We start from the raw sequence: 22,521 nt of genomic DNA on the forward strand, positions 1-22,521 counted from the left end.
TGTGATATACAGAAAGGCAAGAGGCTATGCGATATGACTGGGAACTAAGAAATTCTTCAAGGTGTGAAATGGCAGGTGTGAAACGGCAGGAGTGAAACAGCACTACCTCCTCCCACCTTTTCTTCCGTTAACATTGAAGTAGTTCGTGAGGAAACCAACAAAAAAACTTAATAGATGGAATGCGGTGGACACTGCAGTCACTAGATGATCCAATTCATGCAAATAACCTGCCATCCCTCTAAAATAGTTTCTTCCAAATGCATAAAAAGTCCCAAATCACCGCAATATCAATACAAGTTGGCCTCAATATTCGCACCAACGAGACAAAAATCCTAAAAACCAAGTACCTCCAATTATAGCTCCATCTCCCCCACAGGAGAGCCAGTCAAGGAAGAGATATCATTCGCCTATCTTGGCAGTATTATAAATGACCAAGGAGGCACAGTTGCAGATGAGAAAGTAACTCTGCGCAAAGCCTACACAGCCTACATTATCTTGCAAAATGTCTTGAGATTACAGATCAGCACTAAAACAAAGTTTAGACAAGTCCGAAATGAGTCCCACGACCCTGTGTGGTTCAGAAACATGAAGATCAGAAAATTAGCTATAAAAAGGTGGAGACACTCATCCAGCAGATGCTGGTTAAACATTCTGAACATCAACCATAATGATGGAATAAGGAACACCATCCTCTAGGAGGTAACCAATCAGATCCCCATGGAGGAACATATGCAGATGTGAAAAAAGACAGGGACGGGACACATTCTAAGGAAATCCACAGTGTATGTCACAAGACATGCTCTCTAAAGGAGGAGAGTAGGAGAATATGAAACAGCACAGAAACACTGGAGAGGTCGGTAAATACACATGGAAATGCACCATTGGAGCAGGTTTAAGGAATGAAAGAAAGGAACAGACACACACACACACACACGCACACACACATACAGTATGTATATCAAATTGTACTGTGTGCAACAAATTGCATTTCAACAGCCACATTATCCTTTACAGGGCTCTGCTGAGTCTGAGCCAAACTGGGCGTGCAAAAGGCAAAATGTGCAAATTGTCTAAACGTGCAATTCCACTATCTGGATGAACATTTCATTAGAGAATTAAAAGTTGTTTATAAGGGATTTTGATTTGTGTTTTGACTTATTTCTGAATAGATAATGAAATGGATAAGCATGCCGATTCGATCCTGGCTGGGGTAGCTGATGTCTGATATTTAGAAGCAACACAGAAAATAAACTGCACTGTCATCCTGAATATTCATTTTTGGCATGTGGATACTTCTCAGGTGGATTTTGCCTGAGTATAATTTTTGTTTATAATGGCAACAGAATTTTAATTAAAAACAGATACCAGAAGAACAGCACAGGTATGTCAGTTTGAAAATAGTTTCATTTATTTATTCATCAATGCATATTTTTCCAGAAATTGAAAGCAATTATTATTTAGCCATTGGGTGGTCATGACTCACAAGATTTAAAATCTTCCTTCCCGTGTAGGGGAAACACATATTTGCAACCAAAACCAAGTTTATTCCAGCACTTACTCTCAGCATTTTTAAAATGTATGGTATATGGCCCTGGCTATCTGGTAAAGAGAGGATTTTGTTCTGCACGATTCTTCACCCTTATCAGATCATAAAACAACACTACACAATTTGTAAAGGGACTTTACTCTCGATTTTAGATAAGCACAAACATCCTGGTGCAGCCATGCCTGTGTGGTAAGTAACCCTTCATATGCACCTGGCACTTCAAATGGGAGCTACGACGGTAGTCATCCAGATGTTACCGGTGACATTATTATGCAGCGTCTAGATGGTCTCCCATTGTCCAAACTGATCACGTGGCAATTGGAGGCATGAGTTTTCTACCAGTGACAAAACTGTGTGCTAATATTGAGCATGACATTTGAAGTGTTCCTATATAAGTGTGCCATGAACAATTTCCTCTGTTCCTCTTAGCTCCTCTTTGATTGCTTCGTACCCCTGGCAGCTCTGCTCCTTGCTCTGGGATGGGGGGTTGCGTTCCCCGAAACAGATGCACCAAAATTCTTAGCTCTGGAAGGTGAAGACCCAGCAGGTGCATCCGGCATCCTGAACTCATGTCCAGCTCTGAAAGGCCAAGCTCTTCCCAACGTGCTCTGTTCTGAATCCACCAATGGCTTTGGAAGCACATTTCTCGTCTGCCTTTGGACACCAAACTGCCCTAACGCGGAGTTGGAATCTGCTGAAGAATGCAATATTGAAGATTGAATGCAATGACCACTATGTCGCTACATCTTTCCCATGTTGACAACATTTCTACCTGCCTAGGAAGCCAGAAGACCAAGCTGCAAGTAATATGTCTTGCTTTTTCTTTCTCACAAGTGCGACCGAAGAGGAAGTTGGTGGCTGTCATTGAAGACAGCTCTTACTGAAGACTGAAGAAAGCTCTTAAGAATACGAAGACAAGCGTGTCTCTTCGACATCCCCCATGACGATAAGTGCCTGGCAAGGAAGCCAGAAGAAGTGGCCCTCAAGTGAGGGACCTGGACACCATGTTTATTTCCCCTGACCTTAGTAATGCGTTGTCGATACCCCCTAAATGGACAGCTCCCTGTCTGCCATTTGCATCTGACATGCCTATCCTCAAATATCCTCTTGTACAGAGAATACCCTTGTTGCTCGTGTTTCCTCTGCCTTGGATATTACTTCGGTAATGTAGGTTTCTGGAATTTTTATTTTTAAATGATATTTTCTGGACTTTCTATATAAAAATGAAGCCTGTGGTACAGCGATGGAGAATTGACAAGATATGTGTAACACACCAGAATTGTCCAGCATGCACAATGACTTAGCTTCTTCTGTTCTCACTGGCACGCTGCACAGTCACCGGAGGGCTAGACAAGTCTCATTGATAGCAAACTGTCCTGCAGGCTACTCCAATTCACCTGGAACCATGGCAAAACCCTTCTCTTATTTTAATGTATCGGTTATATTGATAGGTCATAAATAATCATCATATAATGGATAGTTCATAAGTAATCTCCATTCAGTCGAATGATTCCGGCTCATTTTATAAACTTCACTACCATTTCCATTATAAAGTTACTGTGAGCCCCTGTGTTACATCTAATGAATCATTAATGACTAGCCCCAGCATGTGCACAATAGAGATGACACGTATGGGGCAGCAGCCAATGAGACACTGATGGGTATAGAAATAAATCAGGTTTGTGCATGTTAGATTGATTTTTAACATTGTATCATTGCATCAACATTGCATCTATAATATATATATATATATATATATATATATATATATATATACACATAACATATACATGCTATTATTGTCAAGTGGAAGGGTCTAGAAGCAACAACAGCTCAGCCATGAGGCAGTAGACCACGCGGAGGGATAATGGCCTGGGGCTGTTTTCCAGGGTTTAGGCTAGGCCCCTTAGTTCCAGTGAAGGGTAACATTAATGCTACAGCATACAAATACATTTTAGACAATTGTATGCTTCCAAGTTTGCGGCAACAGTTTGGGGAAGGCCCTTTCCTGTTCCAGCATGACTGTGCCCCTGTGCACAAAGCAAACTTCCATAAAGACATGGTTTGACAAGTTTGGCGTGGAGGAACTCCAGTGGCCTGCACAGAGCCCTGACCTCAACCCCATTGAACACCTTTGGGATGAATTAGAACGCAGATTGCAAGGCAGGCCTTCTCGTCCAACATCAGTGCCTGATCTCACAAATGTTCTTTTGGCTGAATGGGCGCAAATTCCCACAGTCACACTCCAAAATCTTGTGGAAAGCCTTCCCAGAAGAGTGGAGGCTGTTATAGCTGCAAGGGGCAGGGACTCCATATTAATGCCCATGGTTTTGGAATGGGATGTCCAATAAGCTCATATAGGTGTGATGGTCAGGTGTCCTCATACTTTTGGCCTTAGAGTGTATATCACAGAACCTTTATAATGGAAATGGTAGTGAAGTTTATAAATCTATATAACACACACTAACACACACACACACACACACACACACATACATGTGTGTGTGTGTGTGTGTGTTAATGGACTTTTTTACTGACTTACAAACAATTTATGAGTGCAGTACAGCGTGAAGCCTATATACCTGTTGGTTATGAAAGGCAAATGGAAAATCAAAACAGGAACGCACAGCATAATTGTGAGAGCAGAGTTGAATTCAAAGCAATGCTTAAACCATTCAGACTCAATCAAAAGCAATGCTCACGACGTTTGAGTAGTTATTTTTCCAGGTTCTAATGAAAGCAGATTTAAAAGTTGCATAAATGAAGCAAGCTAATAAGATCATGGGCCAATCACAAAGAGTTTTATTACAGTGTGTAGGACAAGTGGACCTCCTATTTCACATATATAATAATTACATTCATCCATAACTCATTTTACGCATTTATCCAATAGAGCCAACTGCTACTGCCTAATATGAAACACTGAGTGTGTGTGTGTGTGTGTATATGTGTGTGTGTGTGTGTGTGTGTGTGTGTGTGTGTGTGTGTGTGTGTGTGTGTGTACAGAAACATAGTATCTCTGCCTGCTCTGAGGTGATTGGTTCCCTTTTTGGTGCCAACATTTAAAGACCCTGTTTCCAGGTGTTGTTTTATTGGCTATTGTATTTATTTGTTCTGTTTTCTTTTTTTTTCCTCTTAATAAAGTTAAGAATAGCCGCTATTTTGTTGTCGCATTGTTTCTTTTTTTTTGTTACTTCCCTGACCCTAGACGGGGACGTGAAAATATATACAATGAAAATTATACCATATTTTCATAATAATGTTATTTTTGTCTTTATTATATCATTCACACCCCTGAAAATGTACTGTATGATGTACACTTACACAGGATAAATTTTATAGTATTTATTATAGTAAATGGTGAAATATCAAGATATTATGTTCACATCTATAACTAATAGAGATAGATGTACAAAATTATATAATCTCGCATTGCTTTCATCTTCAAAGGCATTACAATACATGCATTCATTTCTTGCAGAACATTTAGTTCTCTGGGTTATGATTTGCAGTCAGCCTTGAGTAGATTCAGGTCTGTGTAGAAGCTGAGCTGTGCTAAGATACAGTACATCTTCATTACTGCCAGTGGGTTCTGTTTACTCATTGTAAGTGACGCATTAATGATGCAGTACTGATGATGCTATGGTTTACACAAATCGGAAAGATTAAAAGGCGGCAGTAATTAAAACTGCTAATCTGTCAACGACAAACAGTGCCATGTTTACTTCTTGTCGATGCTGCAAAACCATGGATGATTTCGCCGTACAGACCATGCACAGCTTTCATAGAAGGGTAACAGAACTTAATATGTGTGTAGAGAGTTGCCCTCTTTCAGCCTGGCCCAGTGTTCTCTGATGGTAGATTTATTTGTAGTTCCATAGGGTATAACACAGAAACAGAAGCAGGCGCACCAGGCTCAGTACAGCCAAAACCATAATGTGCAAGCGAATACTGCAATTACTCAAGCAGAAGAAATACTCAATGTTTGCATTAGGGGATAGGAATTATTTGTGGTGCAACTTGAGCCTCCTTGAGTCTTAAATTTATATGGAGAGACAATCAAGAGATGGCACAGATGCACCTATTTAAGAATTCAGACAATCTTCCCCCATTCCATGAGGAACACTAATGTTACAACAACATGTTCACAGCAGTCACCACCTGTACGAAGGCCCTGCACAGCACCTGACAGATTTGAACACATTTGTCCTTCACCTCTACCGTGGGTGAGTGCAGTGAAATACTCAGAGTTATGTGTCAAGCATTTGCATTTACTTCTACATATATATGTATGAAATAAGAACAAAATATTAATGCATGTAAGACATGTCGCTAAATTCTCTAAGAAACAGTCATCTATCTTAAAATGTAAGGGTAGGTTTCAGCAATATATACAATATATCATCATTAATATTAAGAGTCTATGATATTTACCACTGCACATTGATAACTGTATCAGATTTCAATTGCTACATCACCATAACTTGTAGGGTAATTAATAATTTCCAAATTTTCCTAATTCATTTACAAATATTAATTTGCTAATCATATTTACTAAAATATAAATAGTTAAATATTAGTATTTATTTTAAAAAAAAATTCTAATCCACAAAAAATGTAAAGATACTGTATGATTAATGTCATATATGTTTCAGACAACATTAATCTAATCAAAATATCAAGCAGAAATTAGTTTCCACATTTAATTTTAATGGGTAACTCAAAGAAAATGAGATCCTCTTATTCTGAAGCAAACTATGGTAAAATTTATTTAGGGCACAGCATTCACTTATTCACACTAACATATACAATGTTAAAAACAAAAGCATATTCCAACAGGTGGCGGCATAGCCCTTGATGGGTCAGCCTAATCCAGCGACAGTAAAGTGTGAATGGATGATTATAAAGTCGACCCTTGTTGGATTCAGGGGTAATTATGCATTTGAGGGTCTATGAAGACTAAGTGCTCACAGCACCTGTGCTGCATGAACAAGGTACATTTCCAAACATGTGACAAATGAGGCAACACATTGAAACATTCCACTGCTGTGGGGATTGCCTGATTCATGTCTGCATGTTATTTCTGTAAGACCTAATTTACATTTCCTTAACTAAATTCCCGAACAAGACCAGAAGACAACATCCCTAATGGAGGAAATATTTAATTCCTTGCAGTGCCCTCTGAAATTATGCAGAGTGATACAGTCACAGTCATCCCATACAGGTATACAGATGGTTATTTGGGCTGGTGACAATCAAATGATTTCACTAATTAAACAAAAATGAATAAACAAATCATTTTGGAAGTCTACATGGAAGCCTACACAACACATGATATAGCTCAAAAGACCTCCTGGACATTGCCTCCAGCTAAAACAACAGAGATAAAAAAAGGCCCAAAAAATAGTCACTGGGCACTAACTAAGAACCAGCCATTTCTTACAAGACCCCTCTCCTCCCAATGAGTAACACTTAGTCCTCAATCTAAACTTAAAAGCAAGGAATTTAAATGCTTTTATACTACCACATATCATTTCGAGTTAAAGTGTCACTGACATTAACAAAACTGTTGAGTAGAGAACAGACTACTTTAATTTCTTTCTGAGAGTTAAAGGCAAAGCATGAAGTGGTTAGCTGGCATATGGAGGCCTGAGCCAGTACTGCACTTGGGCTGTGGGCTGAGATTTCAGCACAGCAACATCTGATGGGGAGGAGGGAAGATTTATGGTCCTGAAGCTCATTATTTAAATGGAAGTAATTAAATTCACACATATTCAAAGGAGCTGAACAATGCACCTAATGTTTCCTAACATCCGAGGGTAAGCTATTGCGATACATCACTAAATTGTCTTAAACAATCCACAGGCTGCAGGGCTAGGAAATCAGCCTCTGTCTCCAGCAACAAACAGCAATGGGAAAACTGATAATGTAGTCCATGGTGCCCTTCATGCAAATATTAAATACATGTAGCGTGTAGCCATCACATGTGTAATGAAAAGTTAAATGATTTCCATCGCTAACCCATCCTCGCTCCCTGCAATATTGTCTACCACCACTTCCATATGTAGCAAACAAGACATACAACTAACCATTTACAATCTTCCTCACATGATAATAAATAATAATAAACAGTTTGACCCAGTCGGCTGCAGAGAGGCTTTCAAGCGCTAGTACATTATAATGTCTCTTTATTCATCATCCAAGGTGATTTCTGCAGGAGTGGGGATGTGCTCTGGGCACGGTGCCAGCCCCTCACGAGCAGTACAGCGTTACACCAGAGCGGCAAGGCTGCGAGCTGACTCACAGGCCGCACTGAATAAAGTAAACACAGGGGAGACCTGACCTATCCTTCACGTCTGCCGCGTACAAGCACGCTCCCTCTGCCGCTCTCCGCTCAGCCTCATAAATGCCTCCATAAACAGCCACCTCTCGCCTCTCCCCTTTGGATTTGAGGCCCTGTGGTGTTCAGATAGGGAGCCGGGTCTTTGACTCTCAGAAGGCCTGTCATGTAAATGCGATATGCATGTGGGGGCCATTGAGTCCGTGTCTTATTCAGCTGGTTGATTTCATTCTATGAACTCATGAGGAGAGTCTGAAGATGACTGTATGTTATCTTTTGATGAAAACTTTAGTGTGTGTTGTCTTACTCCTCCTGTAGCTAAATACACTTGAAGCCCCACACGGTGTGTTTCAGAAGAAATGATATCTTATGAACACCAGATTAATCCAACATGCATGCTTACAGCATTCTATCTGTGCGAAAAGACAACAACCCTTTTCCCCATTTTAAATGATGAAGTGTAATTCTAGACACTGGTGTGTCTTGCCCAATTTGGCTTTGCCAATTCAGATTGCCACCTTGTCTAGGAATGCAGGCTGACAAGAAGTGGTGCCACAACTCTCCAACTTAACCAAGGACACTGATCTTGCGAGACTGCCACAGACAACTATGGGATAGAGATGGCTGCTTAGAAACCCTTGCTGAGTTTTGTTAAATATGACTGTTGAGGACTTAAGACAATGTGGCTGGGTTGGATAGGAACCATGGTATTGGCTCTTTTAAAACACATAATATTTTGAGGATTAATAATTCACTGAAACATTATATGACCTCTGTCACTAAAAGCATGTCTGAAAATAATTTGAGGATGTATGACAAATTTGCCAGCATGTGCAATATATGCACTAACATTCAGTTTCACATGGAATCCTCATTAGACTAGATGTTTAGATGTAGAAGACATGTTTAGATGACATGCATGGCAGTCAATATGTCTCCTGCAGGTCATTGGCATACTCACTCTACCATCAGTGATCCCACGTTCATAAATGGCTGTGTCAACAGCACTCACCTCGACAGTGCATTCCTTCATCATAGCCATCCTCACAGTCTATCGCTCCATTGCACAGTTTATTAAAGTGAATGCATTTCCTTGTGCCAACACACTGCATGTGGTTGAGGGGGCATTTCACCAGCATCTCCCCTGTACCTAGAAAAAGGAAAAGAAGGACATGTTAGCAAGCTAATACTAATACTAACACTAACACTAATACTAAATGTCCATGCAATACACTTGAAATTGCAGTGTAATTGTAAGTGTTTTACATGACATAACACTAATAACAATAACAATAATGTTTCCCACTTTATCTCCCCGTTATTTATCTGAGAAGACAGGATTTTCCATCCTCTTTCATTTCGGGCTTCTTTTCTTCAGCTTTTCTTGTATCAGAGAGGGAATACCACCCACACATCCTCATAGCTTTCCCATTAGATGTCTGTGAAAACTTTATGATCTCAGCACAAGCATTATTTATAATTTACCAAATGTGAAAATGGTTTAAGAATCTCCTCTATATAAAGCTTCCTTCCCCCAGTAGTTGGTGCAAGCGTCCCTGCAGTTTATTTGAAATACTGGGTAGAATGAAATGGCCCATGACAACACATTTCTGTGAAGATGAACAGCTGTTTGCAATGGTTTAATGGGAATCTGTTTCCTATATCTTCAACAACATTAAGTTTCCATCTGAATAATTTCTATGTTTCTAAATAAGACAGGTCCTTACTGCACAGTGTGAATGCAAGGCCTAGGCTGGGTAGAGCAGTCGTCACGCCTTGTCAACACTTATCGTGACAAGGACGGAGCCCCATAAGTAAATAAATAAATACATACAGATTTCTGCCCTGAGGCACGTGTACGTTTCTGAATTGTTTCTCCTTTTTTTGGTATAACGACCATTACCTTTGCTTGCTTCATACAGGTTTGATTTGAATTTAATAGTTAGCAAACAAATACAAGTAAACAGTTCTATTTCCATGCTTCGTTCACCAACCTCGCTTCGGAACCACTAATCGTATACTAGGCTGACTTCACCATCTCGCCAGACAGAGCCTGCACTCACACAGGAGCAATGAGGTTAGACAAATGCAATACACATACATTTTCACCCAGCCAATGGCTACTGTTTGCTTTACAAGTCACAAAGCACACTACAGTAGAGTGGGCGCTCATTGCTCATTGGAGGATGGGTGCTACATCGGATCAACTTGTAGGTGCCTGAGGAATTGCGTTTGTGAGACAAGCATTCCCCTGCTGACATATATACCCGAAATGAATCCTATTTGCTCCTATTTGCTCTGGGCTCCCAGTCATCATCACTTCATGACAAGGCTGGAATGAACCTGGATCATAGAGCTCAGCTTGCATTCAGGGGGAGCGCCTTAACCAATGGGCTACTTGGGAGCTAATTACACATATTCTTGAAATATTAGAAAACAGATCGACTAACTGAGGCAGTTAGCTTAAAACTACTAATATAAATGAAAAAAAAAATGGCATTGACCTTTTGTGGTTTATTATGCATGTGCTTCTATGGAATGTATTTCTACTGACTATATATTATCGGTAAGAAATAACCGCTTTATCTTAAAAAAGTAAATATTTATTGGATATGAATAGTGCATAGCTTCAGCAAGTATATGTAGTTACAAATGAACAAACAATGGCTGATACCTGTACTTTTGTATCTTATCTTAAGGAAAAAGTGGGCGGAATAAGCTGTCAATTGTAAAAAATGTGCATTGCCTTGAGTTGAAATTTTACCCTCTTGTAGTGCGCTATGGGACTTATAGTTTGACTAACAGCCTGGCTGTTGGCAAGTGTGCCAGAGCACTGAACTTAGGTAAAATACCCAGGTAAAATATTACAGCAGAAAAATAAAGGCATTACAGTACAATTAACATTTCATTTAAACCTTCACTGCTATTATGTTATTCTTGGTGAAGTAAGATACATGCTAAATACATATTAAGTGTTCTGTGTATGCAGATAGGAACAATATTCCCTGTGTGGACTTAACACCAAAGAGCAATGTGCTGGTCATGTTGATCTTCAGTCAAACAGACATGAGGTGTCTCTCTGGTCCACATTAACATAAAAGCATTTGTGGCTGGTTCAGGATTAATGAGGCACTTGGGTAACCCACATCTGCTTAGCAGCCGAGCAACACATCAAAAACGTCACAGGATCACAGCGATTTACCTCTTGCACACAGAATAAGTGCACCATGTGTCACATTGTGCCATGGCTACATTGATATCAATTAATATAATTAGTCAGACACTTTTCATAAGATTTTCAGCACATGTAACTGTAACTATCTAGTCCTCTTCTCATATGATTGAGTACCCACTTCTAACACATCTTAAAACCTTATTATCATATGAGCTTATTAGGATATGTCGTTTTCTTTTAATAAGTCAAGTTATGACGGCTGTTAAGAGGACTATCACTTACCAGGTTGTCATCCTCAGCCTATTTAGAGGGATGATTCGTTAGGCAAGATAACCGTTGTGATATTAAAAAAAAAAAAAAAAAAAAAAAGCTTTGAACAGTCAAATCACTTTGAACAGCAGTTATTTTCATCTCCAGTTTTTACTTGGTACCGCTTGGCAAAATCAGACATTCTTTTTAATGTTCCTCAAAAAATCCTATGTGTGAATCTATTTGTGAATCCATGACTGACCTTTATTTCAAGCACAAATATTATATGTGCATGTATAAATAGAGGAAATAACATCAAGGTCCACACTACTTAAGCTATGGTATTGTACACTTCACACATAATTATAAGTCTCAGTTATTTTGGTAAATTATGATCTTAAGACATGTGATTTGTATTAAAATGAATACAACTATATGGATCAAACTAAATACTATATAAAGCACACCTTATTTATGCATGCAGGTTATGAACACTAAACTAAACTAAAAAAACTAAATCTGAAATTGCTGTATCTCATTTTGAAACTGGCTCATTTAAAAATGCTCATTTGTGCCAGGTATCTGCCATTCTGGTGTCATTCCATGAGAACGTAACACAATTCTCCTCTGTTCATATCAGCCTAACGCATTTGTACAGTCATATATATATATAAAGCACATGGGTTTCTGTCATGGGCCTTGATTAACTTAACCAGGATGGGGTTTCTACCACACAAACTGATTACAGGCTAATTCAATCTGATGAGGAGAAGGAATGAATATTCAGCAGCTATACCGGAGCACACAGATGGCCTTTGAACAGTTGAAAGATGATGTGAAATTACTCCTCTTTGCTCAGTACCAAATTAATATCTGGATTTTACTAAAGCTGGCAAGTCCTTCAGAAAGGAGGGCAAAAGTAAGTGATATTAGGCAAATAAAATAGGTCAGCTCCAACATATTTTCAGTAATTGGATGCTGGTCAAGTAACTAAATTGGCATGATGACAGCTCTAACCTATGACACAGTCCCATCCTTCTTCAGCGCCTCTCCTGAATCACAAGGGCACAGGTCCTAACAAGTGTTCACTCTCCTGATTTGGATTTCCCGATTTCTGTTTACATTGATGACAGTGTACAAATGTGCACAGAAATGTGAATGCATGATGAATTTCTTTTTTTCCTTGCACTTTTCCCCTTTTAACCCAACTTTTGTGATTGCCATTTTGTATATTAGGGTCATTTTATTGAGACCATCTCTACATTCACATGTTAGCGCAGGATATTATGAACACAACCACACACCAACTCTGACTATTTTTCACATTGCAAGCCCCACAGTGCAACAGAAAGCAGACACCAAATGGAGAATGTCTCCCTCATCTGTGCAACTCATAGGCACCCAAGCAAGTTGCACGGTGCTGAGAGGTATGGAACAATGGAATCCTGGCTGACATCCCCGCCCATAATCTGGCAGAATGACACCGATTTGTTCCGCTGCTGTGGGCTTGGCAGATGACACGGCTGGGTTCAATCTCAGGCCATAGGATTATATGAGTGCATTAACTGTCTCAACCACTCAGGAGCCCCGACGAGATGTCAGACAACTGAGAGTGACCCATGAAAGCCACCTATCCAGGTGGTTGTCCCCATGAGAGCGGTCAGAGGTTTCCAAGACACCAGCCCGAGGATAATAAGCAGAATTGTTACCCTGCGTCATAAAACACCATCGTGGACATCAAACTAACATGCTTAAGGTTCACATAGATGGCATTTGAATAATGTGTTTGGCACAAAAACAGTCCAGTCTCTGGCACTGAGCACACAAGGGAGGCCACGCTTATCCAGAAACCCCTGCTTAGTTTGCTCTTGCCTTAAGGGTTTTAAAGGAAATTTAATATACACAGGAGCTTTCCTGAACAAGCCTGACATGGCATGGTGTAAGACAGAACTGACAATTGCTTGGAACATGCCCGTGAGCGATTCCAAGGTGTGCTGGAATGAGACTATGATGAATGAAAGGGTGACTCCTGTCTTGTCACTTCATTATGGCCAGCACATATTCAACAAAACAGAAGAGTGAGAGTGTTGTAGGACCGAGTTCAAAATGTAGCATTCACGTGCAGGTCTGCGCATGACTGACCTCATTGATTAGGGCAGGTGACAGGTATCCCATATTAATAGAGATTTGGGCTTGAGGTTTCATAATCTCCCTCCACAGACATGTTGACATTGTGTTCACCTCTGACATCACTCGAGGAAGGGCATTTGCAATCAGCAATCAAGAGTTGCTCATGGCTGCTACTGGGCCAATGAGTGTGTAACGACACACACTGATAGACAAAGTGGATGTTTGGTCGGGCAGGTTGTTCTGAGCCATTGTTTTCAGCTCAAGCGTGTTATTTGCTGCTATGTTATTTGTGTATTTTTTCCCCCATTTGCAGACTTTATTGAGCCAATGCCCAAGGCAAAACGAGATATTCTGGAATTCTGCTGTGCGCATGAGTGACTTCCATGCACATTAGCTCACTACCCCAAAAATTGGACACTTACGCTGCAAAATAATATTACTGTCTGTTTGTGTCCGTTTCATTTTCTTATGCTGGCTATGTCTTCTGGGACTAGACATTCTGTTTTCTTGCAGCCGGATGACTACAGCCATTTTCAGAGAGCATTCACATAACTGCCCACTGGGATTTGTCCTAAAATGTCAAAGATAGCTGCTTCTTTAAAGCATTGCACAGGCTTCACTGTCTGTTATTTGTACACTCAACTTCATGTTGCATTAGGAGTATTTAAGGGAATGTTTTATGTCCACCTTTACGTTTACATATGACCAAATGTATAAACCGGTAAACTGAAGAAACTATACTTCCAGACCAATCCTTAAACCTGAAAGATACAGCCACCACCTGATTTGTGTTTCAAGATGTCAATGGGCACATTTTTTTTTACTGCGTTAACAAATTAATGTCTTCAAGACCAGCTGCAATGTCTGATTATCAAAAAAGAACATGAAGGTGTTGAATCACATTTTATTTCAAATATGTGCACCGTGCATTAAATATATACGCTTGCAATAAATCACAAAGCGAATAAAATTAAAGGCATTTATCATGCAAAGTAATGTAATCAACACACAGTGAAATGAAGCTGTCATTTATCCATGCTGGGCATGCATTACAATGAAAGACATTCTCCAAATCATTGAGTGTTAATACATCACATTCAAAATCCCTCACTGTGCAATAAAATGGCTATATATCACCCAGTGGCACATATTTCACTGGGATAGTTGAAATAAGACCTATAATATAGCCCATACCAAAGATGCCCATTGAGCTGCATGGTAATATATTTTGAAAAGAATACAGTTCACTATGCTGCACAATGCATGTGCTGTATAAGAAAGCAGTCTGAGGGTCTTCTGTATTTAGCATTTTCTTTAAGTCACCATAGAGAAGTAGTTTCATTATCCTGCCCCTGAGCTCCTTTGCATCCATGATATGCATTAAAGCCTTATTTATGAATAGATTTTCAATAGAATCATCAAACTCCCCTTCTCTGCAAACCTGCACTTACTTTTCTGCATTTTTTTTTCCCCAAGCCTGGTTCTTTCTGCATAATTCTGTGGATGAATATACAATTGAGTGAAGGAACTCTGGGCTTTTACTGAATTCTGTACAATCTTGCAAAGCAGTTTTTTTTCCTCCCTCTGAATCCACATGTAGCAGAGACAATCACTTTCTGCTGGTTATTGTCAAAATTAAATTCAAATAAAAAAATTATACATAAATGGACATTCCTGATTTGAGCACACATACGCACACACAATTCTTTAACAAAAAAAAAAAAAAAAAGTTTATCTTCAGGCTTAATGCTGGCAAAAGCCACAGAAGACTGGGATTCCGTGAAATTACCACTGCGATAAATTCAGCCTATGCACTGCTAGGCTTTTCAGCACACTGATTTGATATATGCTATGATATTTGGGTTACTTCGCACAACATGTACTCATCACGGGGCAGATTGCTGAAGTTTATCTCAAGGCTCAAAGTTTATCTCAGAAAGCAAATATATGTAGTCCCCAGAGGAATAATAAAATAATTATAATACTATTATTAATTAATATTTGGCTAATATTTAATCAATTAATATTTATTTGGTTAGTATATGCACTTCGCCATTATTTGATACATAAAATTTACCCATTAAGTGTATGATTACTTTCAAATAAGTAACTACATGAGTCACTACATGCAAAACAGACCCAAATTAAGCCATAGAATTACCCTGTATGAGTACTTCCTACAGAGGCTTTGTAATCCTGAATTGAGGGAGGAGAAGAAAAAACAAGTCATATACTTCAGTTCAATAACTGATCTGCTGCACTTCAGTACACAGCAAACAAGCACAAAACAACAGAATTCTGTTTGGGGAATACACAGGGCAATGTAAAAAAAAAGAAACTCTATATCTTATTAAACCTGTGGATTTGGAACAAAGAACAATAATCTGGAATATCCTTGAAATGTTTTATTCTGGCCCACTAGGTATATTAGCCGATATATGTGTCACATCACCTACACCCATTGTCGTTGAACAGAAACCACAAAACAAAACCAAAAAAAAGACTGAAAGTGTTCAGACTGCCCTCCATTAGACAACCGTTGCAGTAATGTAAGATGTTATGTTGTTTTGTTCACTGTCCATTTGATTTACCTCAGATGACACTGTTTCCTTCCTGGGGGACCTGTGAGAAACACCGCCATGGTTGCACGGTTGTGTGCTCTAAGCTACAGGAGCATGAACCCCGTCATACACAGTGCCTGCAGGCACTGAGCAGCTGACTCTCCTGCAGCAGGGATGAAATATGGATTTAATCAAACAGGAAGTGACTGGTTTGGGGCTCTGAACTCCATCTTTATCCTTTCTTAATCACCCCCATTAATTTGCAGCTCTGTGCATGGATCTGGGTTAAGATACCGGAGTGCTTCAAATTTACAAATGGACACATGTGCACATGCTCACACACACACACACATATCCAGGTCACATTGAAGGATACATGCTTTATTACAACTTCTGCCTTTATTACAACTTTCAACAAAACCAGAAAAAAAACATAACTGTAGATTATAAAGCCAATAATGCCTCTAGAATCACACACCATTTCACTCCTCATAGGAACTCAATGGAACTCAATGTATGATTGTGTATGATTGCCTAGTTGCCATGTGTGAGTGCATGTGTTTTACAAAGGCATATATGTCTCATGAAAGAACATGCTTGTGCAAAACATATTGTTTTTTACTCCAATTTATCAAAGAAGCTGTTTTACCAAATGCGTTCCTTAACAGAATGATCCATGCACTCAGCGCGTGCTTCAGTGATGCTTAAATGTGTTCCTGAGAGGACGGCTCAGAGTAAAACGGCATATGTTGCCACTTGACTGGCGCCAGCCCCATAAGTGTTGATGTCCTGAGGTTTGTAATCCTCTGCCTTGCCACTGCTGTTCCAAAGCCTTTGTTTCTGTGAATATTTCCAGGCACACGACAGCTGGTGAATCTGGCAACAAACCATTGCACTGCAAAACTGTAAAGTAAATCTGGCATCTAAAACCAGAATCAATCTGTTGTAACTATAGCCGTTTGATTGATCAATGTATTAATGTATATGCAAAATCATTTGATGAGACTGATACGGCATGTCAAACTGTCAACAGTATTTCAACTGAAAATGAATCTGACTGATTCTGACACTGAAATAAATCTCTGTCAGTAAGCTGACCTTGTCACTTAATGGCAAAATCAAAAATGAAGAAAACGTGAAATCTGTCTAGGTTTATCTCACAGGTGAAGTGCATTTTGAAAGAATTCTATTTCCTTTTGTGAAAAACAGAAATGGATGTTTTGCCTGTTCTGGTCCTTGTCTCAACTGGGAGAAACAAATTAAAAGGACATTTTTGTCAAGCAACCTGTTATCCCATCCCATCAAGAATGAAATTGTTGGAAAAAAAAAATCCATGAAAACAATGATTGCACCATGCATCAAAGTCTTAAACGATAAGGGGAATATAAAAATAAATATTACATCTGCATTACATGCATGATATAACAAGTCAGAAGTTCAAAATGGATAACCAAGTAATATGAGAGGGTTCTACATGTAGAAGTTCCACATGGTGGAGTAAACACCTCCTGAAAAGTGTCTGAACCTCACAAAATATCACAGGAAGCATACCCTGACGGTTTCAACATATTGACCATGGGAGTATGAATAAATCTAATCATGTTTTTTGGTCATACTATGATTTCATTCTTTTTCTAATTTAGATCTTATGGAGGAAGGCAGGACATCTGTCACTTTTATCTCTTGTAAGATAGCCACAATAATTAACAGTTAACCACTTTGCCTTTACCCAAATGCAATCATGTTTTTTAGTCTATCCTGTTCCACTGTGAATTATGTACCAGTAAAACAATTACGATTAAAACACTTTTAAATATGCATATTGCCTGTGTCTACTGACACAGCAGACCTAAACACAACATGGTAAACAGCAAATCTGAGTATAAAACTGCAAAATGAAATAATGCAAAACAGAGGGCGGTCAGGGAAAACTGGACAGACAGCGCGAATTTAAGGACACCTGGATCACAGGCTGTACTGAGTGGTAGATAGATTAATTTGAATTCATTTGAATACAAAGCATATGTGCCATTTTGTTATTACAAGAGAGGAATATTGCTTGAAAAAAAAACATATCCAGGTCTGAATTGTGGCACTGGAGTAAGATCACCGCATTTTCACGTCATTGTAGATGTACAGCCGCTTTCTACTGTATAGGTATTCATCTGTGTTTATACACCTGGCATTGTGAACATGCGTAAAGTGTGTGCTGACATTAAGTGCCGGTCAAAGCAGCAGGGAGCTAACAGAGGGTTTAGTACTTTAAAAAGACATGATGTTTCCATGACAGTCAATGTGTCAGTTTGTAAAACCTTGTTCTTGTTTTGGGCTTCATGTAACATGGTGGTGATTTTTTCGCTTTTACTTTTCGCACAATAGCCGAGAGTAAAAAAAAAAGAGAAAAATCCTGGCGCTCCCTCCTGTAGTGAAAAAGGAAGAAACCGCTACTTTTAGCTCAAGTAAGTACACAAGTAATGAGCACCTTGGTGAATTGGACCACTCATTAAAACCTGTCATTCAGGAAAAAGAAAGACATCAATATGGAGAAAAAAAAAAACTAACAAATAACACAACTACTAAACCACACCATTGTAGATGTATGGGACTGAATATATATTTGTTTCCCAGTGAGATTTAGTTTCCAGCTGGACTTTCATGCTTTCATACGTTTCTCCCTCACAGGCCCTACAACTGAAAGCCTGACAAACAGAGGCATGTAGACCAGGCTTTATTTTCTCTGTTATTTTTTGCCGCTTACAAAGTAGACGTCAGCCGCAGGACAGGAATCAGTTAGGGACTGCCATTAAATTGAAAGATTGCTGTTGTGGTACAAAGCTGTGGTAAAATTAAAAGTGAATTTTCAGTGCAATACAAAGACTGGATACACTACAGGTAAAACTTGAGCGATGCTATATAAATCAGTGGGGAGTGTGGCTATACTGATTGATTCAGCATGAACAGAGGCTATTTTACGAGTGAAGAGATAATTGTGAAAATAAATAAAGCCATATCCATTGATGACAGTGATGTACAGCCGCAATATAATGGAGCATATATTAATGATATCACCTTTTCCACTGGACCTGACAAACTACATGTTTGTCATATCCCCAGTGTATATGGCTACATGGTACATGGGGAAAAGAAAAGTACAATGTGGAGGTGAAAGGGGTTAATTGGATAACATTAATTTATTATTTCATATGCAGGCTCATATAACAAATACCAGTATAAATGGTGAAATGAACTCCCCCTGCAACTAATTAAAATTTCCCAGAAAATACAACCTAACAAATTGCCACAAGAACAAGTAAAGTTATATACTATATATCTATGGCCTTGAAATACAATGGATCTACTAATAAAAATAAGAAAAAATCTTTCACTACCCTCCTCTGACAGATAAGCCTAAAACACATCCATTCACCTCGAGTTTGGTTCAATGATGTGTACAACTGCAAACATTTGTATATTATATGATGTATTAGGCCTTCCTTCAGTGCAGTACTCCCCAAACTCCTCCCTGAGGATAACAAGTCTCCCCAGGAGTAAACATTTACAAGCCATTTATTCTAACATGAAACATGTCAGAAGGGTGCCTGACAGTAAAATAGCCTAACTAACTAAAATGAGGCTTTGATTATATATGTAATGCACGCACACACACAAACACACACTTTCAGCATACAATGCAAGTTTTGTAAGTCAGAGTAAGTCAGCAGAAAATTCACCAAAACAGCTTCAGCATTAAAATTATTGATAGTGGCTCCTGAGTGGCTCAGGAAGTAAAAGTGCTTGCCTCCAGCGCAGCCTGAGCCCTTCAACTCGAGGTTCAAAACTGGCAAATGTCACTTGCCAAAAATCACCTGGAGCCCACGTTCATGGCATGAATGGGCTTCATTCTACCTGGGACAGGGATGGGTAGGTCAGCCAAGTTTCCCTCATTGCTCCACACCTATATCTAGGACTCACTTCAGAACCTATGAGTTACTCAGATGGCATCAAGGAGATATGCCTAACCTTGGATTGTGTTTGCTTCCTGTTGCACTGTGAGACTTGTAGTGTGGAAATTAATTGTGGCAGATGTGTGTTGTGGGTGTGTATTGGGGTATTGGAGCATTGCATGTGCCTTGGCTGTGCTCCTGTGTGGGTTCAGTGTCATTGCAGTGGTGACAAGCTTAAATATATAAATGTGGACTACCAAAGCTGGAAAACGAAGCTAGGTTACGCTAAACTATTGGGGTGGCAGTTTATTTTGTTGTTATATGTTATGGACTAGAAGGATACCATGCATATGAACTGGTGCAGTGTAACAGAAAAGAATGGGTATCCATGGCCCGACAATGTTCATTTAACCACTTTATTTACATCACATACAGTACATCAATGTTTATTTAACTAATCTATTTTTACATATCAGGACAGCGATGCAGTACATTGTCAGATGTTAGTATCAGGTAAGAAAACTAGTTGGTAAATGATTTACCTAGCTGACTGAAAAGAAAATAAGACAGCTAGCAAGTAGGAGTAATGCTTTATCATTCTTATTTGCTTGCTGGCTGGTTTGAAAACTCAATTAATTTAAGATTACGAGGTAATTAGCAGCTTAGCGCTTGACTGTTGTTTAATACATTACTAAACTGGCACCATGACATTTTTCGGCCTACAGAGGCTATATTGCTACATTAACAATATTACTAATCTTTAACCGGTTCTCTGGTTTTGGAGCGTGGTTTGCACAGATAACCTTGTGGAGAGTGCAGTGGGGCACACACTAAGTTCAAAGGGTGGATGAGGCTCTGAATACCGAAACAGTATCTAGCTCCTGTACACAAGTATATGATGTAACAACTAATTGTAGCTAACTTAGCTAGCTAGCTACTTCAATAATTGTGAGTGACAAACCTGATGTTGATAATTCTGTTGATACCTTTTTGCATCCCTTATTTGTATTTAGAGCTAGTCATGAATATAGATATTAGGAAATACATTTAGAGATAGCGCCAATGAAAATAGAATTCTAGCAAGTAATACATTAATTGTAGATCAGGAAATGAGATTTCATCTTCAGAAAATTGCAAGTAGTTAAAATGGGGAAATTTAATTATTGATGTATTCATTTCTAATTTTCATATAATTACAATTTCAGTAGATGATTCAGTCTCAACATGTAACATGACTTACAACCTGTTAAAATGTAATTCAAGATAAATGTTAAACAATGTACCATTATAGCCACACGGTGATTTTCTGGAACTAGAAAATATAACATAGAAACATTTTTTTTTTATTTATAACTGTAAATTGTCAGTTACCCCATCTAGTCCTTAAACATCAGTACACTTCTAAATCATTAAATGTTCAATAGTGATTGAATGTACAGATGAGTCCAAGTGGCATTCTATCAAAATGAATTACTATGGATTTCCCCACCTTGTCTACTGTTATATTTATAACAACAATAGTATTGTATTCATTGCATGAGAGGCTACAAGGTTGTCATCAATTCCATAATATCAACTAACAATGCTCTCTTTGGCATAATGTTGTTACTTTGTAGTCTTGATTGACTCAGAATGTATTTGATCTTCCTGTATCTTTGAAAATATAAATCCACAAATTCTGCTCCAAAACTCAGGAACGCAAAAGAAAGAGTTTACCAAAGGAGGCAATTTGACAAAGAACTCTACCTTTGTACATACTATGCCAGGGAACACGTAAAGGTGAAGGTCCTGGCATATTCGCAATAGAGTGAACAATTGCCAGCCATCTAACATGGAACGAATATTTTGGCCATGGAGGTTGTTTCAATAGGGCAAAAAGCCTTTGGCAGAATGAGAACCACATTCTATTGAGATGTGGACATCCCAACAAAGGTCTGTTAAAGTGAGAAAGGCAGCAGCTTAGATATTTTTTTGATAACATGTGCCACTCAGCAAGAAAGAAAAAACACCTTCAATAAAGTAATATCAAAAGGTGAGAGCTGAGAGTTCTTCATCAAGTTCATGTTACTTCTTTGACCGTTAGCTGTTTGGTCCAGAAACTCCAAGGAGAAGTTCCTTTGAAAATGCATTCTAGTTTCCCCCTGAGCGTCTTGAAGCTTCTGAGATGAACATCCATGCCAGTTGGGGCAACTTGAAACCAATCATCAAACACAGTCTCAGCACTATTTAATGACTCCATCTCCAAAGGCAACATCGGCCTTGGGTGAACTATAGCTGCATGAGGTCTTACAAATCAATCAGAAAATCCAGACTGGAGTCCGTCTTTTTTTCAAGCACGAAAAACCTTTGACAAAAGGTAAAAGGCTCTCTATCCGTTGTGAATGTTAATATCAATAAAATGATTGTCCATTAACAGCTTTTAACAGCTTCTTCTGAATGAATACATTTTATGAGTGAGTTATTTTCTACTTCATGCCCACATTGCATACTGGTGTAAAGACAAGGACTTGCATGGGACAAGAGTAAACTTTAACTTAACCTTAACTTTGAAAGACATTACCAACTCATCAACCTGT

The 22,521-nt window shown here is 38.9% G+C and overlaps 1 protein-coding gene across 1 annotated transcript in view; it reads right to left on the reverse strand.

Annotated features, from left to right (window-relative positions):
* LOC118785532 (low-density lipoprotein receptor-related protein 1B-like) overlaps nt 1-22,521 on the reverse strand; it is a 306,119-nt gene that overhangs the window by 202,470 nt on the left and 81,128 nt on the right. The window contains exon 2 of the mRNA XM_036540253.1: nt 8,899-9,036. Coding sequence (XP_036396146.1) covers nt 8,899-9,036 — 138 coding nt within the window. The remainder of the gene's footprint in view (nt 1-8,898; nt 9,037-22,521) is intronic.

Source organism: Megalops cyprinoides, chromosome 11 (genome assembly GCF_013368585.1).
Source record: "Megalops cyprinoides isolate fMegCyp1 chromosome 11, fMegCyp1.pri, whole genome shotgun sequence".
NCBI lineage: Eukaryota > Metazoa > Chordata > Actinopteri > Elopiformes > Megalopidae > Megalops > Megalops cyprinoides.